The following is a 27,886-nucleotide window of genomic DNA, read 5'->3' as shown; positions in this document are numbered from 1 at the left end:
GACTTGCAAGCCTGCCTGGGGCCAGGCTTGCTTGTCTACTTTGTTGATTTTTTTAAGCCTGACACCTCCTCCAGAGGCACATATTGCCCTCACCTCAGGGAGGAGTTTGAGTTTCAGGGAGGTTATGCAACTTGCCAAAAGTCACATACAGTATCCACGGGGGAACCGGGATTTGAGTCTTGCTGCATCAAAGTGCAGGCTTTCCCCTAACTTGCTCCTCGGTCCCCTTATGCTCCTGCCCTGGGGTTACCACGACCCATGAGAGATGGACCCTGTGCAAGGAATTGTCTCTGCAGGCCATATCAATGGCAGACGCCAAGCACAGCAGTCTTGTAACCCATCAAGAAGGAGCCTGCAGATGGTGGGCAGGTCCTTTTTTATATATGTCCAGGCTCTCCCTGTTGCTGTGAACATCAGGGCTAGTCTCGGTCCAAGCAGCACATGGGAATCGGCCAGATGCAGAGAGTGTCACAGGTAGACTTCAATGGTTGGTTTGAAATACTGTAGACAGTGCTGGCAGCCCTCCGTGATGAGGGAGAAGCACTCGCCTGGCCCTCCTGAGCCAGGTTTTTTTAGTTTGCATCAATTTCATTTCCTTTAGAACAGGTGCATTCTGAAAAATCAAACTGATGACAAATCATTCTGCTCCTTCAAGGACTGAAGAAAGAGAAGGAAGGCCAAGTCTGTGTCTTTGGGTTTAAATCTTCCATCCACTAGTCTGAAAACTCCCCCAGGGGCAGGAACTGTGCTTTCTGCCTCCTCTCTGTCCCTCCGACTCTGCTCCTCTCTCTTGGAGCTGAGCAGATGTCAGTGCATGTTCAGCCCGGGTCTTGTCAGTGGACACTGCAGGCGAGTTCCCCGAGGGAGGGGACTCGGCAGAGGGCCAGGTGTGGTGGTGACAGCTGGAGGATGGTAACTCCCAATTACCCAGGGAGAGAAAGGAACAAGGAACAAGAGTCCAGGCCATGGGACTGGGGGCAGGGGAAATAGGAAGGAGCTGGAAAGGGAATAAGGAAGGTCAAAGGATTTGGGAAGGGAAGTTGCACCTGAGTGCCAAGGAAGCATCTTACGATGAGCAAGACACAGATGGATTTTGTGCTCAGTGAACAATGGGTCCCAATGCGGTTCACTTGGCAGATGGGCGCTAGGGAGAGGACGTCTTTATATATACAGATAGCATATCAGGAAATGCAAACATTTCTCAGAAAATAGGTTTCCAGCACAAGGCCCAGGTCGGCTCCCTGAGGATCTTTGTGCTATTTTGTCTCACTGTCCCTGAGACTCAGCTAAGCACAGAGTAAAGAAATAAGCAATGTTTGTAGAGAACTCTACAGTTCACTAAACACTTTCTTACTTATTTCTTAAAGAGCTAACATTGGTCAAGCATCATGAACCACACAGAAACGACGGGAAACCAAGGCTAGCAGAGGTGTAAGTCCCTTGGCAAGCATCACAGAACAAGTGTGTGATGGTGCTGGAATTCAGAGCCTAGAAACATCTTTGTGCTTCCCATTGTGCCCCATGTCACAAATCATATCTGGAACTGAAGCCTCTGAGTTGTTTTCTAATGGAGGTGCTCCCTCCTGGAGGAGGAAACTTCCTCACAATTTAATTTTATGAGATATGTTAATTAAGATATGCCACCAATTAAAGGTCAAGATAACCAGGTTACATTTTCTTCATGAGCACTGAGAGCTCATCTTCCTAGGGGGTTAAGAGAGCTCCAAGCTCAATGATGTAGCTAATATTGTGATGTCTGACTGAGCAGCAGCAGGAAACCCAAATCCCAGAGGCTCTCTTCCTGAACCCCGGGCTGTGCTCTGAGACAAACCCTGTGGAAAAACCCCTGAGTTCCTGACTGAGTCTAATCTCAAGTGTCTGGCTGTACTCCCAGAGGGAAGACGGTTTGGGCTAAATGGTAAAGTTTATGGTCCCTCCCTGAGGGTATATACAAGGTGAGAGTAATGGACTGACTTTTGCTCCATACCTCAGGCACTCCCAAAGGGAATTAACGTATAAGTAACATGACAGTCTCAGGGAATGCTCTTTTTGGGTTTCTCTGTCTTTAGTGGTTTCTGAAAACCAAGGTAACTAGCAGTTTATCATAGAACATCCCTGCTGGCAAGTGGCTATGGGCCCCACTGCCATGTCTCCAGGAGTAACCGCCATATCTTGTCTCCACTGAGGCTGCAGACTTGACCAGGAAGGTACCAGGAAAATGGGTGGACAGAAAAGGAAGTGAGGCCCCTGCCCTAAAGGTAGTTGGGACTGAGCTCTGCCATGCCTACTGGAGACGAGAGAAGTGTGCCTGAGCTTGAATGCCATCCTGGGCCCTCCTAACCCAGTGGAAATGTGTAAGGATTGAAGGAGGCACGTCTGAGAGAGGCAGTTCTGGGAATGGAGGTGGAGGGCATGGAGGGCCGCCGGAGGAGAAAGGTGTGGAAGCGTACCTCACATCCCCTGAAGGAGGAATATTTCAACGCAGCTTCTCCAGTAACCAAGCAAGCCCAGAAGGGCACAGACACGGCCAGGCTCACCCGTCTGTCTCTTGAATATGTCTGAAGGCCCAGGAAATACAAAAAGCCTAGCTGATTGGTTTTCAAACCCTGTTCCGAAGTGATTGGTCTCCTTGCTAATGCTAATGCCTTCAAGCAGAGGATATTTCTACCTGTGTTGGGATTGCTTGTAAGATTTTTTTCTCAGCTTTTAAACTTCAGTTTAAAGGAAAATATGCAAATCTAAACTGTAAAGTATTTTACAATTGTACACAGCCAGGCAACCACCTCCAAGACCAAGATGTAAATTATTTACAGTACCCCAGAAACCTCCCTATTGCATCTTCCAGTCACCATTCCCCCAAAGAAACCGCTACTCTGACTTGAATCTCCATGGGGGAGTTTTGCCTGTTTTGTCTGGCGTCTTTCACTTGAAACGTTGACTGTGAGCTTCATCCATGCTTTTACGTTAGCAGTGTTTTGTTCATTCTCATTGCTGGGTAGTGTTCCACTGTATGAATGGGCCATCATTTATTTATCCATTCTACTGCTGATGGACATTTGAGTTGTTTACATATCTTTGGGTATCCCTGTATGGTAGATTGAATTACGTATCCCAATTTAGACATGTTGTTATTCTTAATCCACATTCCTGTGGGTATGAACCCATTCTAAATAAGATCTCTTGAAGAGGTTATTTTAGTTAAGGTGTAGCCCGACTGAATGAAGTTGAGACTTGGTCTGGATTACTAGAGTCCCTTATGAACAGAGAAATTCAGATACAAAGGAGAAAACCCCAGGGGCGCTGGAAGCCAGAAATCAGTGGAAACCCAGAAGAGAAAGGAGAGGACAACGCTACGTGCCTCTCCATGTGATGGGAAAGCCAAAAAACCCAAGCATTGCTGGCCGCTAGCACAAGAACGCCACAGTCTTCAGGGAGAAAACATTGCCTTCTAGCCTCAAAACCGTGAGCCAATAAATTCCCTTTGTTTAAGCCAAGTCATCATGTAGTATTTGTGAGAGCAGTTTGGCACACTAAGATAACCCTGTAAGATTCTGCCCAGGGGAAATATTCCACTGGCTAAAATGTCTGAGGGCTCTGATTTTGAGGGCTAGATTAGTACTGCAAGTGGAATTCATGCATTAAGTTCTTTCATCTTAAGCAACAGTTTCTACTTGAACTGATAAGAACACACCCCCATCCCACCCCCAGGAGTGACGCTTACAAGGTGTTTAGGGGAACTGTGAATAGTACAAATGTACTAAAGCAGGTGTGCTCTAGAGGTGTGTGTGTGTGTGTGTGTGTGTGTGTGTGTATGTGTTTGGTGTTACTGTTGTGGGAGGTTTCAGAATCTTTGGTGGCTTATCCAAAATAAATGTGAGAGAACCACTAGCTCAGAATATTTGGGGGAGGTGTGGCAGGGGGAATGATGTGAGATGACACTGGAAAAATAGATTAGGGTCAAATCGCAAAGAAACTTGAATGCCATGCTAAAGCTCTTAGACTTTATCCTGAGGGCACCAGGCAATCAGCAGACATTTTCAACAAAGATGCCCTGGCATCCAGACCTTGCTTGGATAGGTGTGGCCACAGTGCAGCACGAGCTGTGTCACCTGCTGGCTCATCCCTCCCAGTGCTAAAGCCTTGAAGACATTCTGCCAAGCAGAGGGACAGGCATCGTGGAGCTCCACACTGAGCTGATGTCAATGGCAGTGTATTGGTGGGGGAACGTCTGGGGGCAGGACCAAGGAGTGGACAGGACCAAGGAGTGGACTCTAGTTTAGAGTCACACTGCCTGTGTTCAAATCCTCCCTCTGCTACATCTCAGCTGTGTGTCCATGGTAAAACTAAGCAACTGTTTTATGCCTGTGCTTTCTCCCCTCTAAAGTGGGGATGTTAATAGTTCCCATATCCCAGCATTGTTGAGAAGATTAAAATGAGTACTACTTGTAAGTGTTTGGCACATAGTAAGCCCCCAGTATTAGCTGAAACTACAACTCTGGTAGTTATGACTCCAATATATGTAAGTCCAAAGCTTGCAGGATTAAAGCATGTGAACTAAAATGGTGAGCTCATGAACATACATGGATGGACTTGCCCACATGCAATGGACAAACACCCTTACATAGACACAACAGCCCAAGGTGAGCAGGAATTTAAAGGTTAAAAGGTCTAAGAAACACTCTGCTCAGCAATTGTCCATAAATTACTCCCTAGATGGAGGACATATGGTTGGGAGGGCGTTTTCCAGGGCATGCATATAGGGTATATAAAAATGTAGGGATATTCGTTGGGTATTTTCATAGTAGTTACAGTTACAAATGATAACTGAGGGAGTGCTGAGTTCCTAGCCAGGGGAGCTCTGCCACATTCCCCAATGGAACAGCAACAATTCCCTAAATGCAACAGCAAAGACCAGTGAAGAAGGATGATCCAATGATGGGCACTTGATACTGATGATTATGTATATGAGCCTGTGTGCCTGAAATTTGAACTAGGCCTAGAGCTGCAGGGTGCCTAAGAGTTACCTCCTGAGAACCTCCATGTTGCTCAAATGTGGCCACTCTCTAAGTCATACTCAGCATGTGACTGCATTACCTTCCCCCCAGCATGCACCATGACTCCTGGGGATGAGCCTCCCTGGCACCTAGGGATTATTACCAGTCACTAGCTGGTGATGCAATTAGAAAAAAGACCTTGAAGAAAAGAGGGATAATGGTAAAAACAAATGAGTTTATATGGCTAAGAGTCTTCAAAAAAGGTTAGGGAGGGGAAGCAGACTTGGCTCAGTGGATAGGGAATCCGTCTACCACATGGGAGGTCCGCGGTTCAAACCCCCGGTCTCCTTGACCCGTGTGGAGCTGGCCCACGTGTAGCCCCGTAAGGAGAGCTGCCCAGCATGTGAAAGAAAGTTCAGCCTGCCCAGGAATGGCACTGCACACATGGAGAGCAGCTAACACACAAGATGACACAACAAAAAGAAACACAGATTTCCGTGCTGCTGACAACAACAGAAGCAGACAAAGAACACACAGCAAATAGACACAGAGAACAGACAATGGGGGCGGGAGGGGGGGGAGGGAAGGGGAGAGAAATAAATAAAAAATAAATCTTGAAAAAATAAAAAAGATTAGGGAGGTCATTAGAGGGGTTGCACTTACACACGTCTCAGCAGGATCCCAGAGACAGCCAAAGTAGATACAACCCCAGGTACTGGTGCTCCTGAGGCTATGGAGACACACAGGTCCTACGGTCATGGCAGATAGCTCTGGAGTTCAGTGCTTTGTCAGTGGGCCCTACTTTGGAATTTGTGTTTCTTAGTGTGATGGAGTTGGACTCAGATGTGACCTTTCTACACATGCCTCTTCTGTCACTTTCACTGAACCTGTGGTTGATGCTGGGGTTGGTGTATACTCAGGAGACTTGAATATCTGAACTGGCCACGTGCCAGCTTGGCCTTGAACCTCAGCAATGTTGCAACTCCTACTCTCTGGTTCATTGGACTTACCCAGTCAGCTAACAGGGAGGTAAGGACGGTCAACCACCACACCAGGGAACCAAGAATGCCTACAACTGCAAGCAGGAGAATCACATCCATTAACCATGTGGGATCTAAGCCCCCTCTCGATTTAGAGGTGGAGTGGACATCACCATCCCAGGGTCCACAGGATGGAGGAATAAAATATGGATTAGAGTGGACTTACTGGTATTTCTATTATAGAACTATTGTGACTCTAGCAATTGAAGATTTTATCATTGATGTGGAGACTGTGGCCATGGTAGTTGCTGAGGGCAGGTAGAGGGAAGAAGAGAAGTGATGTGGGACATTTTTTGGACTTGGAGTTGTCCTAAATGATATTGCAGAGACAGATGGTGGACATCATATATCCTTCCATAACCCACTGTATGTACTGGGCGAGAGTGTAAACTACAATGTACACTATTATCCATGTGGTGTAGCAGTGCTCCAAAACGTATTCACCAAATGCAATGGATGTGCTACAAAGATGAAAGAGGTTGTTGATGTGGGAGGAGTTGGGTGGGGTGGAGTGTGGAGTATATGGGAACCTCTTACATCTTTTAATGTAATATTTTTTGTGATCTACGTACCTTTTTAAAAAAAGGAAATTAAATTAAAAAAATTTTTTTTTAATTTTCAAAGAAAAAACAACATATTCCCTAGAAACCCAGTGCCTCTTGGTTACAGAAAAGAGACAGGCAATGAATAGGTCTTAAACTAGCCTGAATCATTAGACTCAAATCATATTTGCCTTCATGAATCTCAATTAGGTCAGTTGCCCAATAATCCAGATTCCTAGGAGGACTTTGCAAATGGCCCACCACAGCATTTGTATTCAGATCGGTTTGCTGTTGCAAAGGAAAATGCTGCCTTCCGGTAAGAACTTGTCTCCTATGGTTTGGGGGAGCAGGAGGAGCAGTACTTGAGAGAGCCTCGGTAAAATGAAGTTTACTGGAACTGGTCCCCCAGGTTTCCTGTGAGAAACGGTGATTTCAGCATGGGGACCTGGCCTTCATTTCCCACATGTCAAGATGATTTGCAGCCAGGCCTGTGACAGACCCAATCAAAACTGGCCAAAGCAATTTCATAGCTTTAACATGGTGCTTGAAATCAAAATCCATATCTGACATCATTTACTTGTGGAATAAACCGCAGTTTACAGCCCTTTTAGAAAAAGGGACTCCAAGGTCAGGTCACACCCAGAATGGTGAACAAAGATGCCAGAGAGGAAATGAGTTTGCAAGTTGTGAGCTTACCTCCACATACAGAAGAGGGAAAATTCCAATCTTGTCTCCCAGCATTCCTTCTGCCCAGTTATCATCAACTCTTCTGATCACCGTCAGAATTTCATCCTAAAATTTTCGGAGCCCACCATATATATACAAACACACAAAACAGAAAAGAAAGAAAACAAAATGAATCTGGTTAGTATTGTTAAGGCTAAGCATGGTTTTAAGTAATCATGTGTAATTTCTTATCTACCCAGGTATCTGCTGTATGAGAAGAGTCAAGCCTCACATCTTCACTGTGAGGTTTGACTTTCCCTCTTCTGCTATGGCTTACAGCTTTCTCAAATGGAAAAGTGTGTCAATTTACAATATAGTTAGTGTTTTAAAGTTCATGTTCCTATTACCTATTTAATGAAAGAAACATTTTGCTTAAAAATAATTTAACTGACTATAAACGTAAATTTCTTGCTAAACAAAAGAACAAAAAAATCACACAATCCAACTCCTTTTATTTAGAGTCAGGGTACATTGAGCTTTGAATAACCCTATTAAATTCTTTGGCAAAGAGTGGAAATAGTTGGAAGTATAAATGCATAGAGTGGAAATAGTTGGAAGGAGAAAGGAAGAGGTATAAAGCAAGATGGGAAGACGCAATTTCAGGGGAGATGGTAGTTAGGCAACTGATGTGGAAAGAAATGCCCAGGAAATATGTCAGAGATGCCAGGAGCCACAGAGACAAACTACATGGTCATGTGGACGGAACGGTGGGAGAAGAGATGCAGGGGAAATGACCAGAGAGGAACATGAGAGAAAGAGACAATACCAGGCTCAACTTTATAGAGGAACAGAGACCCTTACTAAAGAGAGAGATGGGCAAAACTTGTACCTCTCTCGGGGGGTCTATGGCTGGCTTCCATTGCCTTTCTTAAACCATCCTGCCTTCAGCAGCCAGGGTGCAGAGAAAGACTGCTCCCCCACCCCAGGGTCTGCTTGCCTAACCTTCCCTCCGCACCAGAATCCACCTTTCCTTTGTTCCTCAAGAATTGGCTAGGGGACCAGCTGGCCAATTGGGAAATCTAATGTGCTAGGGAGCTGGTGGCCCAGAGCAGCCTAATACCGTGACCCTAATTGGAATGTAGCATCTGCCGTTCTAATTAGCCTTCCGTACTTGGAATAATAATATGGGACTTTTAGGCCTCTCTTTATGGTCATAGGGAGAGACTTTTAAGATATGCCACCAATTAAGACATGCAGAGTAGCCATCATGAAACTATAAGAGAAACTACTTCACTGGGAGCCGAGTGACCTCCCAGTTTTGGAATATTCACCTAGGGTGAGGCAAATGATCTAAAGCAGGGGCTCTTAACCTTTTTTTGTTCCATGGACCCCTTCTCAGAATGTAGTGGCAGATAGTTTTATACCCAACACCGGAAGTCAGAAAAAATAAAGACAACAAGTTGACTTTTTCTATTCAAGCTCACAGACCCCCTGACATCTTTCCACGAACCCCTTAGGGGTCCATGGATCCTTAGTTAAGAATCCTTGAACTAAAGGAAGTTGTATATATCTTTCAGAAAATGCAAGAGAGGGAAGACCAAGTATGCATAACTGTACTGGAAGTTCCTACAAAGTCTGTTCCAAACCCCTTATCCCTCATACTGATTCTTGAGTACAGGGAAAAGTTTGGGGGCAATCATATTTCTTTTCTTCTCCATCCTCACCTCCAACTTCTCGACTTTAAAGAATGCCAACTAAGAAAATGATTTGAGGCTTCAGAATATTTCTTTCCCCAATTGATAGTATAGACCACAAAAATGCAATCGGTGTTACAAGGGAACCATACCACTTCACGTGTGACAAGCAGCTGATTCTTGGACTAAAGGATGAGACTCAAAAGGGTTGTCCTCCAACAAATGCTCAGCCATTAGTGTTTGGAATTTTCTGATAAATATAAGAACTAAAGTGGCAGACTGGCTTAGCAGAAATGTATAGGGAATTCCACTTAAATCCCTCACTTTGCTCATTGCACATTCACAAACAGAAGGGTTGTGAGCACACTGATAAATTCAAGTCAGATTCAGTCAGAGAGGGACCATAAGATGTGGCAAATGGAAAGGCACTCAAAGGCTTTCTATTAGTCTATTACCGAGTTTCAAAACCGTAAAAGATCACAAACATTAATTTTAATTTTGGTAAAAGAAGAAAATAGCATGATTTCCACATTGTTTAATATATGGGTCTAAAAATTAGAACCAAAGAAATTACAAAAGAAAATTAAGTACGTAAAAACATTAGAAAGAAAAATTAAAAAATTGTTTACTTAGAAAGAGTATCAACTAAAACTTACAATAAATGAAATTTTAGGCAAGGCTGACAATTTGACGATAAATATATAAAAACCAGTGGAAAGGACAGATAACATGTTAGGTGGTAGGATCCTGGTTCACAATTATAGTCAAAGTCTGGAAAAATAGATACAAGCAAAACTATACAATTTGATGGATAAAATGTAAATTCCTCTATTTAAACTAAAACTAATTCAAATTAATGTTTCCTGATAAGAGCACAGATTTGTTAAATAGGGCCTGGAGCTGTTAAATACAATGCCACACTAATTGTCATTACGATATGGTTGTTAAAGATACACAAACAGACACACCATCCCAATCCAAAAAAAGCTAATATTATAGTACCATAGAGCAACGATGAACAAACTACAGCTCCCTGCAACCTCATGAAAATAATGTTGAGAGAAAAAGAAAAAGCCGAATACAAAAATATATTCTGTATGATTCCATTTTTTGAAGTTTAAGAATAAACACAATTGATCTAGGGTGTTAGAAGATGGGAAAGAAGCATAAGGGGGTGCTGAAAAAAGGTCATTTCTTGGGCTGGGCAGTGATTATAAAATTATATGCTTTTCCCCCCACAATCTCAAGCTGCGTAATTATGGTTAGTGAACCTTCTGGCCTACTGTGCTATACTTAAAAGGTTTTTGTTTTTTGTTTTTTTTTAAAGGCAACAGTTTACCTAGTTTGAACAAGTCATAGAACATCTTGAATAGTGTGCTCATTTCTAAATTCCCAACACATTTTTAAATGTACACATACTGAGGAAGGCAACCATTATGTGAACTGTCTGGAACCAAGTTACATAAAGACAGAAAGGAAGTGGGACCATTAAGTCTGAAAAAAATGAGAAAGCTGTAGGGGAGGTGATTACTGCCTTCGAGTTTTGGCATCATCATCATGCTGAAGAACCAGGCTTCTCTTAGGTCACCCAGGAGGGTGGAATGCACCAAGAGCTGCAAGTTCCCGAGGGGTAGGACACAGCTCCTACAAGGGAGAGCCGTCCCCAAGTGAGTGCTGCCTCACAGGCCAGTGAATCTGTCATCACTGCAACTGCTCAGCAGCGCTAACTCGCTCTTCCTTGAGCCACCAATACATGAGCAACTCAGGCAGTGTGAGAGGCTTTGCGACTGTAGAGGAAACTATCCCTTCCCAGGAAGAGCTCAGCTTGGTTGGGCCCCCCCCTTGTATAGAGATACTCTTGATCCAGGACTGTGGTCAGTGGCAAAAACCCGCATCATAATGCAATTAAATGGGGTCCAAATTTCAGTTACATAAAATGTGCTATTGTGAGATTAATGAAACGAGCAGATGGAGACTGCCAGCTCCTTCTGGCTCAGGGGTCTGATTTGCAATTTGTAAATCCATTATGGTGCCAGCGGTATTTTGGCATTACCTGGTGGCAGTTAACTGTTCTGTCTTAAATATCACTGGGTGCAATTCTGGGTTCTGCGACTGGCTGGAACTTCAGAATAGTGGAAGGATCCAGAACACTGCTATTTTGTTAGGAGAGTGGGCAGGGAGAACACTGGGGATGAAGAGGGCCAGTCACTCTCCACATATTTTTTTTAAAAACACACACTATGGTATTTTACAACTACCAACATGAAATTTGGTATGTTCATTATGCAATAATGACTTTTTCTGTCACCAGAGCAGAACCAGGAAAACAAAAGTCAAGTGTTTATGGTGGGACCACATTAGCTTTCTGATTTGTCAACATATTTCAAAAACTTAGAGCTTCCTTGTTTAGAAGTGCAAGGAAAGGGAACACACCTGCTTTCTGGCCTCTCTAATGTACAGATAAATATTCTCTCCTTAAAATAGTAAATGGGCTTCATATATGGCAATGGCAAGAATGAGCTGCATGAGGTGGACACGAATTTAGAGTTGCTGCTTCGTAGGTGGAGAAGGACTTCCCCTAAGTTATCAACTCCGTGACTTAAATACTCAGTACTTGTGGCCTTAGAATAGTGCCGTGCTCAGAGAAACGGGCAGGCACAAAACCTGTGTGCAGGGCCACCAAAGCACTGTGTTCTGCATCACAGGGAGGCAATTTTTTTTCTTAGAAAAGGCCAAATAAGATACAATTTAGGCTTTGCAGGCCATATGGTCTCTGTCAATACTATTCAGCTCTGCCATTGGAGTGTGAAATCAGCCAGACACAATATGTAAACGAATGAGCCTGGTTGTATTTCAATAAAACTTTATTTACAAAAACAGGTGGCAGGCTGGACTTGGCCAGAGAGCCAAAGTTTACCAATCTCTGCTTGATGTAGATGAGCAAACTAAACCAGAGTAGACACCCCAGACATTACCACAGTTCAGGTGGGATAGGTAAGGCTGGGCCAATTTGTCAGCATTCATGGTTTTATGAATGAAAGCTGTTTCCACAAGGTTTCAGTCACATGACTCAGTTTTCATTTATGGGTTTCATATTAAGCCCTCAGTGCTCGTGGTGGGTCAGTCCACTTCCAAATGTGGTTTTCCCTATTCTCTGATATTTCCAAGCTTTGGAAAAGATATCAGATACCATTGCCACATGACAGTGGTTCTCCTTTGCATTCAGGCACCTCTGGGTGGTCTTAAATGATGCTAAGTCCAGGCTATGTGCATGAAGGGGCTATTTTTTTTTATTTTTTAATTTCTCTCCCCTTCCCTGCCCCCCAGTTGTCTGTTCTCTGTATCCATTCGCTGTGTGTTCTTCTGTGATCACTTCTATCCTTATCAGTGGCACCGAGAATCTGTGTTTCTTTTTGTTGCGTCATCTTGCTGTGTCAGCTCTCCATGTGTGCAGCACCATTCCTAGGTAGGCTGCACTTTCTTTTGCGCTGGGCAGCTCTCCTGACGGGGCGCACTCCTTGCGCGTGGGGCTCCCCTACTCGGGGGACACCCCTGTGTGGCAGGGCACTCCTTGCGCCCATCAGCACTGCGCATGAGCCAGCTCCACAGGGGTCAAGGTGGCCCGGAGTTTGAACCGTGGACCTCCCATGTGGTAGGCGGACGCCCTAACCACTGGGCCAAGTCTGCTTCCCTGAAGGGGCTATTTTTAAAGTACGTGGCCTTTCTTCCCCAGGCTCAGTGGGTCAAACATTTGCAAAGGATTCAGGTAACATGGTAGACTCCACCATCTAAAAGGGGCTTTTGAACCGCATCTTGAATTCATTCACCTAACTCCTCAAAAGTTTGTGTGTTCATTTATACCTGGGGAAAAGCAAAAGTGCAAACACACACAGAAGGGCCTCTTTTGAAAACAAAGGCTGCAGTGGGGACGGACCCCTGACAGTCCACTGCGGTGTCCCAGAGTGGAGTTTGGGGGGACACGGACCCCAGGGGGCTGTTGTTTAAAGGGGCCTCACAGAACACACTGTCCTTGGATACCACTTAAAAGGCTCATTTCAGGAAATGTCACAGCTCAAATATTAGGCTTAAGCCTCAAATGCCACCATCACTGAAAACCTTGGAGAATTCCTTTGGCAGCTGCAATCACCTACTGCTCTGGATAAACCAACATTTAAGCGCCTAATATTTTTCACTCTCAAATGAGCTGTATGGCAATATTACATATAAAACACCTAGAAATCGGTCCCTGAAGGGCCATGAATTGTAAACAATCCGCGGATCTCCTGGAGTGCTACTTCACCTTTCCCCAAGGTTTTCTTTCACCTACAGTCAATTGGTTTCCATGAAGCATAAACGAATCGGAGATGGGAAACGGTGCCCTCAGAAACTGCCTGTACTGACTCTGGGACTGGCGCGGGGTCTTGGGCTCTTCTGTTTTGTGCTGGCGAAATGGCTCAGCCTTCGCCGCGGCCCAGCAGCCTCCTCCGGGCTGCAGCGGGACCCCTGGGACCACCTGTTACAGATGGGCGCCCCACTGGCAGAACGCCTGTGAGTCAGAGATTGTTCAAAAACGCTCGGCTCCGCAAAAAGAAGGGAGAAGGACAAAAGGGAAAAGCTCAAAAACTCTTCATCCTTTTGTGGCAGAAATAACACAAAATTGCGCCTCTGATAGCTGTCTGCCAGTCACAGGCAGGTTCTTAATGGAGTCATTAACCGCCATTAAGGCCCTGACGCAAAGCAGGCTGGCTCAGGAGCGCGGAGTCCCGCTGCGGGCCCTGGTGAGAGCGGCTTTCCGGAGGGCCCAGAGGGCACCCTCCCTGCGCCTCCCTCACCACAGCTCAACTCCGGAGGCTGCCAAGGCCCCCAGCTGCTGAAAGGTGAGGCAACATTCCACTGCAGACAGCTCAGGGGACCCCAGGACTGAGAGCGGCTGGAGCCAAAGGGCGAGCCCGACATTTCCCGGGAGGCCGCGGAGAAGGCAGGCGTCAGAGCCCCTCGGTGCCTGGCACTCCCTCCTCTAAAGACACGTGCACGCACACCCGCACACATGCACCCACACACAAACAAAAGGGAGTCTCGGTCCACCACGCTATTCTAGCGCCTGGCCTCTTCATCACTGGACGAGAGCACCGTCGGCTGGCACGCCGCGGTCCTCGTCTCACCGTCCCTGGCACTTTGTCTTTTATTTTAAGGGAAATGAGAAGCCATTGGAGGGTCTGCGCACAGGTGTGACACGATGCTGACAAAAACACTAAAGGCGCCCTCCAGCTGTTCAGTGGAGGGAGATGCATTTAGTTGGCACCTGCGGTAATCCAAGCGAGAGATGAAGATTCTGGATATGTTTTGAAAATATTTCCTGTCAAAGCTCTGGATACATCCCAACCTTTGCCTGCAAATCAAAATGTTCTCTCTGGCGTTTCTCAGAACCCCACCTTGATGTCTGGGGAGAGTCTGGGGCAAGGACATTCTGCAAAGACATTGCTTCTGCTCCCAAGGCTGCCTCCACTGGCTCCGCCTTCATCTTCTCTGGGGTCCTTCTGACCACGGTGCTTCATTAAAGGCACCTTCTTCCCAGGATGACCAGACAGCATGAAGAGGGCTGCAGGGCTGCTGGCTGAGCATGGGAGAAGGAAGGCACGATAAAAGGAGCCCAAGAATGTCACCTGGGCCCCTTTTGTTTTTTCTGATGACGTTTTCAAAGTAAAGTAACCCAAACTAAACGCAGTGCTGGGAACCAGGAGAGAATGACCACAGCCCCGCTCTCCTTGAACTCACTCTGCTTTGGTTCATGGATATAGAAAAAGTCAAGGGAAACAAGTCCTGCATCCTCTCCAACCCTGAGAGGGTTCCAGGTCCCTCTTGGGAAGAAGCAGATGCACCAAATGGGGGTGGCCTTGCAGGTTTGGGGTGCCCAGCTCGGCTGGACCGTGCCCTGGGGGCTGGCTGTGGCAGTGATGGCGCTGTGTTTTTGTGTCAAGGATCTGAGCGTGATTTCACACTCCTTGGACAACTTGCTCCAAGAGGAGCCACCAGAAATGTAAGGGTGGAGAGGACTAGTCCTTGAAATTCCCAGCTTTTCTTCCAGTACGTGTCTTAGGAAGGAGATTTGCCTTCCTGTGAGTATTCTAGGCCAATATAAAAATAAACTGTCTGGCAGAACTGCAACTTTTCCTGAAATGGGAAACAAAGAGAAGGTAGAAAGCAAATATTTATTGAATAGCTATTTTAAGCATGGTTCTTTAAATGCCTTGGCTCATCTAGTTCTGATACTACTCTCCATTTTATGATTTAAAAAGAGACCCAAAGACAAAGTTTCCAAAGTCACCAGAGTAAAGAAAAGTATCATTATTTTAATTCATGCTTACCTCATTCCAGAGACCAAACTGTCTACCATATTTGATTTTAAGCCTCCCAAGTCTATTCCCAGATAATTAGAAAACAATTTGTGACTAATGCTGAATTAATTTACAAACGAGAGAACAATCACACTTAATGGGAAATCATGACTAACTATTCAGCACCAGACGAGTCTATGGAAGGGTCTTAGGGTGAAACCAACAGAACAAAAGTTTAAGTCATGACAAATGGTGCTGGTGTTTGTAAAAGCGTTTGCCAGCTCAAACTTTCCTTTCACAATTACCAGAAGATAGAAGGAACCCAAGGCCCATCAATGGATGATTGGATAAACAAAATGTAGTATATCCATACAGTACAATATTATTTAGCCTTAAAAAGGAATAAAGTTCTTATACATGCAACAACATGGATGGACCTTGAAGACATCATGTTAAGTAAAATGATCTGAGCACAAAAGAACTAATATTGCACAATCTCACTGATATGAAATAATTACAAGGAGCAAATGCATAGTTAGACACCAGAATACAGGTCACCAGGAGTTGGGTGGGGGTAGGGAATGAGGAATTGATGCTTAATTGGTACAGAATTTCTATTTGGGGTGATGGAAAAATTTGATTATGGATGATGGTGATGGAAGCACAATAGTTGAACATAGTTATCAATACTGAATTTGTGATTAAAAGGGGAAATAGTAATAACAATCTTTCATCAATTCTAGCAAAGGTACCACACTACCATAAGGTGTTAATAATAGAATGCCTTCATTTTCTGCATGATTTTTCTGTAAACCTACAACTTCTCTAATTACAAAAAGTATTTTTAAAAAGCATCCCTTTGAACCTGGAGTGGTGGGAGTGGGGAAGGGAGGGTGTGAGATGAAGATTAGAATGCAGCAGTTGCTGTGCTCACAAAGCCCCATGGCTTCTGCATGTGGCACACCTGGTCGGAACTGAGGACCAGTGTGGCGAGGCGTGCACCCCCACTGCAGCCTGGGTGCAAAAGTGATCATTGGGGCACTGGTTGAGACTTTCTAAGGGACTCTGAGGCTCCCTGAGAATTACAGAGTGAATTCACTAAAGGGCAATTCCAGGCCCTTAGAGTAACTCACATTTACAAAGATGTTCTCATTAACTGAAAGTTACATGGCAGGGACTCAATAAATACTTACTAAATGTCATGCTTGAATGAAGATAAGACATATAAAGTAATCTGCCATACAAAGAATGGAATTCACATTTCTCTCTTACAGATGAGACCCTAAACTCAATTCTTAACCTATATTATTTTGCTTAGCTCTTGGTACCCCACAGGGTAGGTATTAGTATCCTTAACTTGAAGATTAGGAAATTGTGCTTAGCTAGGTTATGTGCTTTCCTAAGGTCACACAGCTAAACTCCAAAGTCACTGTACCAATTCCTCCCTATAGATTTGGGTGGCAGCGTGAAGGCAGCATGCAAGCACCCATAAGGAACAAGCTGCCAGAGCTTGGGGGACACAATGTTTCTTGTCATTTGTCTTTTAATTCGCACATACCCAGTGTTTGGTTTTTTGTTGTTGTTTTTTTTTGAGTGAGACTCCAAAAAAGCTAAGTTATAAAGACTGCCTTTCATAGTTGCTTTGCAGAAAGTAAAGCATGAGTTGCCCATGTCTTTGGGGGCTTATATTTAATAAAATGTAGTTATTAATTTCATTAATTTCCTCCTAAAATGAAACAAAGACTTCGGTTTTAGAATGACAATAACTTTAATGTAGTTTTAACGGTCAGGATTCAGCAGCTAGCACTGAAGGTAAAAAAAAACTTGCTTTAATCCACCTGCTTCGTGCCTTTTTAACGTCTGTCAATCCTATCACAATGATTTTTTTAAAAAAGGTAACAGCACTATTGAAGGTTTTAGAGACTCCTTCTTTCCAATGGAACATATCCAAAAAACCAAAAATATCCCCTAGAGCCAAGGCCAAGCTGGCACGAAACAACGATGGTCAAGTGCCAAGGACCACTCGGTCACTGGAGGTATTTTATAAATGGAAGTGAAACACAATAAGCCATACGCCATGGCGCCATATTCCAGGCATGGGGGCAACGAGCTGGATCAGATTCATAGTGGAAGAAAAATATCAAGCAAATTGCACTGGCGGCAGAAAACATAAATCGAGTAGAAAAGTCATGATGAGCTGCCCTGGATGGTGCTTCAGGGGCAATCACCGGACATTGTAAATCCTCACAGGGCCCACTGGATGGAATGGGGGAGAGTGTGGGCCATGGTGTGGACCGTTGACCATGGGGTGCGGGGGTGCCCAGAGATGTACTTGCCAAATGCAATGGATGTGTCATGATGATGGGAGGGAGTGTTGCTGGGGGGGGGAGAGGAGGGGTGGGGGTGGTAGGGTTCAATGGGACCTCATATATATATATTTTTAATGTAATATTATTACAAAGTCAATAAAAAATAAATAAATAAATAAATAAAAAGAAAAGTCATGATGAGCTGCCCATGTCCTTTGGGGCTTTTATTTGGATAAGTTTACAAGTGAGAGATGTGGAGAGAACAGGTGGTTAATGGGGTGAGAGTGACCTTGGGGCAGGGCTCTCCCCTAAACAAAGCCTTCCCTGACCACCCCAACCCCACAGCAGTAATGCCCCCTCAAAGATGAAGACTTTGGGGTTCTACTCTCTCAAAAGACGATGGCACTTAATCCAAAATAAAAACAATACACTCAAATATCAGAAGAAAAGTGGCACCGACCACCAAATACATCTAAGAAAGCCTAACAACATCGACTTTTCCCCATGAGGACTACTTTAATATTTCTTTTGAAATGTCAACTATTAAACTATATAATGCAGTAAACACTCCCCCTATGGGGTAATCCAATGCAGCTCATTACTTTCTGAACTTATATTTTTAACATTTATTTCTTGACTCACTTATTGTCTGCTTCTCCCGCTAGTCTACAGATTCCAGGAGGGCAGAAGCTTTGCCTGCCTATGGCTACTTCATGCCCTGTATAGAGCAGAGTGCCCCGCATACAGCTGGCACTCGGTAAATGTTTATTGGATAAATGAGCAAATGCACCTTTGTCCTCCTGTCCACTGAGTTCGGTCGTCACCTGTGAAAGAAGAATGCTGCGGGCACAGTCTAAGAGTAGTGTTACACGGGGTAACAGCAGGAGCCTACTCATGCCAGAGGTCTGAGCCTGCTTAGGAGGCTCCACAAAGTCTGGAAACCTGCGGTGAAAAATGAATTCACCAGGGGCCCAGACGACTTCCTACTTTAACACTCGCTTGAGCTGCATCACCTCATCTATGTCCTTGGAGCCAATGAGCTTGGAAGAGCCCGGAGCTTTGATGGGAAACAGAAGTACATGGCCTGTGTCCTAACAAGGACCTAACTGAGACCCAGAAGGAAGGGCTGCTGGAGGTCCTGCTCTTGGTCACAAGTCACAGCACAGAGCGTCATGGGTCTCCAGGAGGCTCTACTCTTTAGGGGCGGGTCTCAGGGGTCCATTCAGCAGAGAAGTGAGCAAGGCTGGTGTTCCATCTACCTGATAAATCACACCCCTGGCAGCCTGCCACTCTGGCCCTCTGACAAAGGAAGAGGAGCCTCGGTGCCCGCTCCCCTGGAAGCTTCATCAGCCAGATGACAATCGAAATTAGCATCAGAACACCTTGATGAAAGGAAGGAAGAAAGAATTGAGTCCCTGAATGGAAAACAGATTATTCTCTGTCAGGCTGAACAATGGAACAAGACATAAATAGCAGACGTGAGCAGCCCGGCACTGGCAGAGCCACAGGGAGCTGGAGCTGCAGAGGAGGGCTGGGACGGCCGCAAGCAGCTGGGAGGATGCAAATGGGAGCAAATGGCGAGGACAACAGCGGAAACGTTAGGAGGATTCTCTCAACTTATGGAGGATGATGCAGGTCCCACAGCTTTTCACCCTGAAATAGCCTTGTTCATTTTCACTTCCAAAGGCACTTAATATCCTTGTTTGATGATGGTAAACACTGCAGATACAAACCACCCAGACCTGCACATTTTCCAAAAAAAATTGCATAAATGGTACTTCCGCTGCCCTGCAGACAGTCCCAAGATTTCTGTACCACAGACAACTTCTGCTGTGAGCAGTTGAGCATTCAATGCTTGACTGTGAAGGAGAGAAAATAACAATGACCTCTGGACATCTGAGGTACAGGAGGGACTGGTTTCAGGGACCAGTTCTCTGTGTAAAAGTAGAAAGAATATGAGTTTGGAAGGCAGAGAGTTGAGTTGGAGTTCTAACTCTGTTATGTACAACTCTGCCGGGGCGGGGGGGAGAGGGAAGGGGGGATGAGATAGGAGACAGAGAGGAGAATTGAGGGAGAGGCCCACCCAAACACCTTGCTAATAAGTTACTTAACCTCTGAGCTTCAGTTCCATCACAGAGTAAACAAGGCTCCTGCTACTTAGAAGCTTGGCCAGTTGTCACTATAAAATGACAGCATGTTGGTACGGCACTTAATAAAGTTTGTCATTTAACAGAAAATAATAAACAGTAATTCTTACTACTGCCTTAAGTTAGAAGTAGATGCTTCGATGGTTACCTAACCCCCTCCACCCTCCATGAGGACCGGGTGTGGAAGGATGCAGACAAGGGGAAAGAGAGCACCTCACAGGCCTGAAATGGAGTCTTTTGTTAAAGGAGCCCTGCAACGCTCGCCGTCATGGTGGGGTGTGGAAGTCACCTCGGTTTTCTTGAATGCTCTACAACCACAGAACCATGCTCCTCCACATTTTCCTCAGATCTACTAGGACAACTCACATTTGACACAGGATATTTAGTTTGTCCACGACTGTGGCCCCTCTCTGCAAGTCTGGCCTGCCAGTTGAGCAGGCTCTAAATACACATGGTTCTGTCCTACCTCTGCAACCCATAGAAAATGGGGCTGTGTCCACAGCATCTCTGGGCCAAACTAGTGACTTTCCTGTGAGCTGAACAGGTTCTTTGCAGCAGTTTCCTCTGACACTGGGTCCATGTGTTTCCTGAAAAGATTTCATTCCATTGTACCTGAGTCACCACTTAAAAACCCAGCTGGTAATCTCTGTGACTCAGGTTAACGGAAGGTCCTGCTAGTCATGCTAACTGAGGCTCATGTTTATCAAGCACTTAGTATGTGCCATTTCTTGGGAGTTGCTGGGTGCCATCTCATTCCATTCAGTAAAAAAAAAAAAACATATGAAGTAGACACAGCAATTATCTGCCTATTATCCCCTTTTACTGAGGCACAGGGAGGTTAAAGAATTTGTCCAAAGTCGGAGAGCAGAGCCAGGATTCAAAGCCAGAAGGTCTGTCTCTGGAGCCCATCCTCATAACATCAGTTACCAGCAAGAACAAAGATGGGGTGGGAGTGGGTTTGGCTTTACCTTGGTGAAGGTCAGACAGTCCTTGTCTTGGTCTTTATCCTTTATCTCAAAATCATAAAGTGCTTTGCCCTGGGGCGGGGCCTGGGGCAAGGGCCGGATACACTGGATGTAGCTGGCAGGGAAGAAGCCATGGTTGCCATTGAGCTCGCCGTGGTACCAGTTCTCGTCCACCTTGCGTCGCAGGATGATGATGTCACCCTTGTTGAACTTGAGGTCACCGGGTTCCTTCCCCTCATAATTGTAGAGGGCTTTGCCATAGGGAAGTTGGGAAATATTCTGAAAGCAAAATAATAAAACACCTGGTTACTTGGCATAACCTTCCTGCTGCTGAGCTTAAATTTGCCCTGGGCAGTGGAGGATTTTGAAGGGGCTCTCTGTTGCCTGGGGGCATTTATAGAATGCCCCGAAAAATGAAAATCTTTCAAAGGACAAGGCACCCTGTCACAGGAATACACAAAGTCCACCACCCTACAGAGACAAGGAAGTCTACATCACCTCTTAGATAATAATTCACCCGTAAGTACCACATGTGAGGTGCCAGGCACTGTCCTAAGCCATTCACACAGACAAACTCACCCTATGCTTAAAAGGTGTTGATATCGCCTTCATTTAAGCACACAGAACTGAGACACAGAAAGATAAAGTAACTGGCCCAAAGGCCCACACCTCTACGGGAAAGGGCAGAATCTGAGCACAGGAAGTCTGGCTCTGGCATGTTCTCACCCACCACTCTATGCTTGTCTCCCATGGGGTGGTATTTCTCAGGGACTTTAGTCTAAAAAGCAGATCTCCAACAATGAAAGCTTCTGTCTTCATCTACTGAGGCTCCATAACAATTTAGAAACAAGCTTCAAGAGACAACCTGGCTGTGGCATGGGATACAGCCTAGTGGCCAGCCAAAAATCACTTCTAGAGTCTTGGTCCCCAAGGCCTAAACATTCTAACCAACTGCCCCCTGTCACAGACCCTCCAACCATGGCACATAGCTTTTTGTGCATACAGAAGTCTGGTCCAGAAGTACACTTTCAAAAGCATAAAAATAGTATCCTCTTCACATCATGGTATGATCCTAAGATGCTCCAAAGGTTAGGCAACCCAAAGGAAATCAATCTGTCATCTTTGGCTTCAAATAATGGCTTTGACACTCAGCAAGAAGGCGTCTGTTGAACCACCTGAAACTTTAAAGAGTTACCATCCACTTTCTGGGTTTCTCTAATTGGTACTTTTCACAAAGACCCACAGCCAGGTGGATTTCTCTTCCTTTTCCTTAAGGGTGGCCAATACCCACTCAACTGAGTAAGCTTTGCCCAAGGCCAATTCTGTGCCAGAAGAAAACCAAACAAAACCTTATCCATTGTCCCTGTGTCAATACCCAACAATCTTCCTACCAGAAGCCACATTTTCGTACCAGGGCTGCCTATGCCAAAGAGTTCTTTAGTATTTGAATCGATCCACAGAGGCACAAAAGCTCAAAGCAGTAGTTTATTGAAAAACTCTTTGTAGAGGACTTAATAACATGTTGGCAACTCAATCTCTCCACATTTATGTTTCAGCGATGTCAAATGATAGCAGTTAAGACAGAACCTGCTGGCAAACTGACAAACATCCACCACTAACCAATTAGACAGTAACACCAGAGGATTTTTCATTGCAGAGGTCAATAAAGAAAAAAATCATTTTGTTTCCAGTTATGTTCATCCTGCATAGTTCTGTATTATAAATACAATGTATTGTAATAGGCCCCAATTTTAGAAGTCTGAGGTAAAGGGGTATTTCACAATATAATTTCTGTGATCAGAAAAGAATGGAAGAGTTTGTTGGCTGTGGAACACCAGAAAATTCCACAGCCATACAAGGGCCAAAGGCTAGTCAAGCCCTAGACCAGTGGTTCCAGACTGGGACAATTTGCCACCCCCAGAGGACATTTGCCAGTGTGCCTGAAGACATATTTGGTTTTCACAAGTGGGGGGAGCAACTAATGGTTAGAGGCTGGGGTTGCTTCTAAGTACCCTACAATTCACAGGACGGCCCCTAACAACGAAGTCAGCAGTAGCCTGACTGAGAAACCCTGCCTTAGCCTGTTAGGTTACATTTACTAAAAGATAGATTTCTTCTTATATTTGGACTTAGTTTAGCACTACTTCAGAAGTTAAAGTTAAGATTTATTTCCAAGATGGGAGGATTATCATTGTTCACCACATGGAGAAGTTTAGAGATCCATTGGTGTCAGAGGTATGTGTATATATATATATATATATATATATATATATATATTTTTTAAAACACACAAGTGGCTGTTAAACTTGAAAACTGGCCTCAAATAAGTGCAGAAAAGAAAACTCCACTTTGTCTCAGACAGGTCTGCCTTTTTTCTTATTCCCAAATCATAAGGGCTGTACTCTGAAGCCACAGACTTGGCTGCTTGACAACTTTTGTTCATACTGATAATAATGATGAGCAAGAAAGGCCTGGCTCCCTCTTTTGTATCTCCTGGTTCTGAATACTCTTTGTTTATTTTATGCTTTATAAATAAACACATACCCCTCATATCCCTCCAGCTCTGAAGGTGACATGGGTGTTTCCAACTCTGGCCTCCCCATCTTGCTTTCTCTAGATCAGGTGACACAAGAGGCTACTGGCCAACACCATTCACACACTGTACAATACAATTCTGTCCCTGAATTACCCAAAGAGCTGGGTAGCTCAAGAAAAGTGGAGGCAATTTCAAGCTCAGGCAGTCTATCCTAAGCCCGTGCTCTTAATTACTACTAAGTATGCACAGGCACAAAATTGTGTGTCTACCTGGGTTCTTGTAAGGCATGCACTCATGATTTTCTGGAAGAGTCCATCTTGCACTGATTCTCCAAAATGGACCTGATTCCTGCAGAGTGCGAACTCCTGCCCACAGGCCCTCCCTGGGCCAGCTCAACCTGTCATGGATTTAGTCTCTCCCTGTGTCTAAGTCTATGCCTCGCCCATCTCTGTGGTTCCTACTTCTTTTCTGAGTGGCGGACTTAGGTCAATCTCAATGCTTGTTTGACATCTCTGCCTGGCCATTCCAAAGACACTCTGAAGCCACAGTTGGTCCCTCAAGACTCCACCTTGCTTTCCTTATCCTGGCTATGGAATTGTCACTCAGCTGCTAAACAAGCACCCTCAGTTCTCCCTGGCCATCCTGCCCAGTCTCAGCATTTGTCATCAAAGCCTGTTGATTCAGCTTCTAAACCTAACCAATAGATCCCCTGTCCACATTTTCACTAGCAGTGCCTTATCCTTCATCTACTGTTTCCTAACCATTGCAGATGTCTTCTACTGAGTTAAGATTTCCATTAGTCCGTGTCAATGCTGGATGCCAAAACACAGAGTTGATTCTATCGCCCAGCTGCTTACAGGCCCACAGCCCTCAGGGCCAGTCCAAGAGTCTGAGCATGGCCTCAGGGGTCCTCCGAGCTGGCTTCAGTCCACTTGTCCAATCATTGCCCTGGGCACGCCTCCCTCACTAGCTATATACACTAGCCCCAGCGGGCGGCATCCTTTTTCACAGAGAGGTGGTGCTTTGGGGACCTCTGGGTCCTGGCACGAATGGTTCCTCTTCCAGACTGGGCTCCGGTGCCACCCCCTCTGTCCTCCTCTCTCCTTCCCAAAGCTGGCAGCAGCACAGGCTGTGCTCTCGACACTCCTGGGAGCACCACTAGGGTCTCACACCTGCCGCTGTATTAACACAAGGCCCCCAGAACACCCTGATAACCCCAGAACCTAGAAGAGTTACCGGAACTAGCAGGTGCCTTGTATATGCTTGTTAGTTCAAATGAAGTAAGGTTATTCCTGAGACAGGGCCTGGCCGGCGAGGGGCAGCAGAAAATGCTAGATAATGTGAGAAAAGAAAAAAAGTCTGCTATGGCAATTCCATCAACCAAGTCCAGGATACAGGGTGCCAGCCAGAGCACCGAGGGGCAAAAGGGCAGTTCTTCTGGCCAACAAACCAGAGAAGAAAAAGGAGCCAAATGCCATCTGAAGAAGGAGAAGCAGGCGCTGCAGTACACACATTCCCACACTGCATTTCCTCAAGCACAGTTAGACACCTGGGCCCGCAGCCTCCAGACCCCAAGGGCAGATCTGGGGGTGCAGGGCTTGGATCTGGCTCCAGCCACATTGCCATCTGTCCCCCATGGTGGTCTGGGGGTCAAAGGGAGGGAGAGGAGAGAAAGAAGAAGGAAGCAGAGAAAAAAACTGCTTAGGACTCAGCTTAAAGAGAAGGACACATTTTTGAGGGGAAAAATAATTAAGGATTTAGCAGAGGGGTGGTCTTTTTGGGGGAGGAGTTTGGGGGTGGTTAATGCAGTCAGAAACTAGTCACAATTGTTAGGAAATGCTAAACAATGGTGACACTCAGCATCTCCACAGAGTCTTTCATCTTCAAAGCCCTTTATAAGTATTAACTGATTAGTCCATGAAAAAGGTCTTGAGGCAGGTAAGGAAAAAAAAAAGGTCTTCTGCAAATCTCAGGACAACGACTTAGGGGACCTCTGAAATTCAGCTCTTCCACATACAGGCCCCCAAATTGAGCAGGTTTCTCTGGAACTCGTTTCCTTTCTGGCCACAGAAGTGCTCAGCGATCTCCTCTCTCACCTTGCGGTCTGTTTCCCTTTGGAGGGATTGTGTTCAAACATCAAGCCACCATTGTAAGGGCTCAGGACATTAAGGAAAAGAAATCAAAGGAAAAGGGGAAGTACATCTGGGCTGCCTACAGGATAATGAACATCAGCCACCCCTGGAAGGCATTAATAATAATTAAAACTTATAATGCCAATTTCATGGCTCATTACTCAGATGAATCACACAAATCTTAGTCTGGGCTTAGTGTCCCACCCTGTAGAGAGACGGGTGCTCACGCAGGCACAGCAGTGCCGTCTCCATCTTCCCCTGGGATTGAACAAGGCAGTGGGCTTTGACAAATGTGCTTCCATGACTCTAGACGACCGACGGGGTTTAAATCACACTGGCTTCCCTAGGGGTGGGGGCAGACGCCACGCTGGCCTGGAGCACTGCGTAGGCCGAGGGCTGAATGCCCAGGAGGAGTGGTGGAAGGGCCCTTCTAGATCTCCCAGCAAGTTGGGGTGAATGAGGATGGACACAAGCAATTGTCCAAAGAACCGGCTCACCTTTCTGACCTTCCCTCTTAGGACTAAACCCGGTCTCCCTTACCTTGTGTCTCTATGCACCAGTACCTTTCCTTCAGAAGACTTGTTACAACTGTAATGGCATGTTATTTTAGTGATTATTTACCAGTGAATGTCTCCCCAGAGACTCTAAGCTCCAAGAGGACAGTACTGCACCTACTTTGTTCACTGTTGCATCCCCACCTCCTGGCCCAGACTTGGCCTAAATTACATACTCAAATATATCTACCGAATGTCTGAAAATATGGATGACAAACAGCTTCCCTGAGACTAGGGACTGGGCTAAGAGTCTGATTGAAAGGGCTTCCCCTGCCCATTCTTTTTCCCAGAGTATGAGGCTCAGGGTCCATCCAGCCAAAAGTCCTTTGCTAATAGCGGCTGAGCCTTGACCATTAGGAAAAATAGCCCTGATTGCTCAATGAGGAGAAGGACACCCCCGCTGGAGGTAATCAGCCTGAGCAAAGGCTCCACATTAGAACCAGCAAGGGTCTTATTCATGTTTCCAGGAACTACCTAGCATCTTTTCCTTCTTTTTAGTGACAATATAACAAGTTTCAACTTGGGTCAAGGTCATCAAGCTAAAGATTTCACTTTCCAGCCTCACTTGCAGGGAGGCATACCTATGTGTCAAGATTTTGGTCAGTGGGATATGAAGTAAAAGTAATATGTACAAATCTGGACCATGTTTTAAAGTGAAATTTATAAGGAAATTCTACTTCTCCTTTTTCCCTTCTCATAGGCTGAACGACAGATGTGGCGATGGTGAGCCAGCTTTCTCTATACAAAGATTTGGCCTGAATCGACAAAAGGAATGGAACCTGAAACTTTGGATGGCCTAGTGGAACATCCTCTTGTAGTCCTTGACTATCAGCCTTTTTACTGGACTGTTACATGTGAGAGAAGGAAACTCTATCTTATTTGAGCCACTGTGTTTTGGGATTTTCTCCTTTTAGCATCTTAGCCTTAGTATCCTGACTAATTCAGGGAACCCTAAGTCTATTTACAATTTCATTAGATCATAAGCATTTTTCAGGCCATTACCTTATTTAATTAATATATCTAGTCAAAGTGTCCCCAATCTTTTAGTTTACAAATTTAGTCTGTATTGAACACGTTGTTAGTATATCCCACTCCAAACAGGAGGTGTTCAGATTTCAGTTTTATAGTCAGTTATATTTCAAGTACCTTCTTCCCTTTTTTTCACTGAAGTTGCCTGTTGGGTTCTAGATTTTGTTTCTTCCATTCTGATATTCTGATGGTTTTTAAATTCTCCATATTTGTGCACTCATTTTTCTAAAAGTTTATAGAACACCTGCATTAAGCCAGACCCTGCCCTAGATTCTAGGCTGCAGAAAGGAGTAAGACATGATTCCTGTATTCAGAAGGTCACAGCAGCCATTAAAACATTGACAATATGTTGACAAATGCAATAAAAGAGAAATGCATCATCTCCCCAAATGCAGACCAGATGAGGGGATGGCTAAGAGCTATTATTTTGTGTTGCCTTGGAAGCTATAAACTCTACAGCTAAAGGCTATCCTTCACAGAGCTTCATGTTTCAGCAAGCTGAGTGAAGATTAAAAGCAAAAGCAACTTGCCTTTTTTTAAAAAAAAAAGAACAACAAACTTTTCCCAGACTTTGTCAAGGGCCCTTTTCTCAAGTTTACCTGCTATTCCATGCGTTATTTGGTAGTCAGTTCTCTGATGTTGTAGTATTTTGCTAGCCAGTAGCAAGGCTTAACTTCCCATTCCGAACTGTTAGGAGAAGTGTGATTTAAGCTTCATTTTGCGTTAGAAACATCTGGTGACTTAGGGCAGGATGGAGTCATTTGTATGTAGAATGTGCAAAACACTCTGGAATCCTCCAGCTGAAAGGTGCTATCTAAAACATTGTCATTATTATGCCATATACAGGATGTGGCACTTCAAACCTCTTCTCAAATTAGCCTATACAGCTTTATAATGAAAATAAACCAGTTTCCAAACAATACTCTCTTCTCTTGAAAGAACA

General features: G+C 45.0%; 1 protein-coding gene across 1 annotated transcript in view; it reads right to left on the bottom strand.

Moving 5' to 3' along the window:
- Positions 1 to 27,886, bottom strand: part of SH3RF3 (SH3 domain containing ring finger 3) — a 403,194-nt gene that overhangs the window by 155,448 nt on the left and 219,860 nt on the right. The window contains exons 2-3 of the mRNA XM_058278324.2: positions 20,696 to 20,971; positions 7,273 to 7,368 (exon numbers count right to left, since the gene is read on the bottom strand). Coding sequence (XP_058134307.1) covers positions 7,273 to 7,368; positions 20,696 to 20,971 — 372 coding nt within the window. The remainder of the gene's footprint in view (positions 1 to 7,272; positions 7,369 to 20,695; positions 20,972 to 27,886) is intronic.

Source organism: Dasypus novemcinctus, chromosome 17, assembly GCF_030445035.2.
Source record: "Dasypus novemcinctus isolate mDasNov1 chromosome 17, mDasNov1.1.hap2, whole genome shotgun sequence".
In the NCBI taxonomy this organism is placed as follows: domain Eukaryota; kingdom Metazoa; phylum Chordata; class Mammalia; order Cingulata; family Dasypodidae; genus Dasypus; species Dasypus novemcinctus.
Note: the sequence above shows the minus strand (reverse complement) of the source record. Positions and strands in the feature narration are given on the sequence as shown.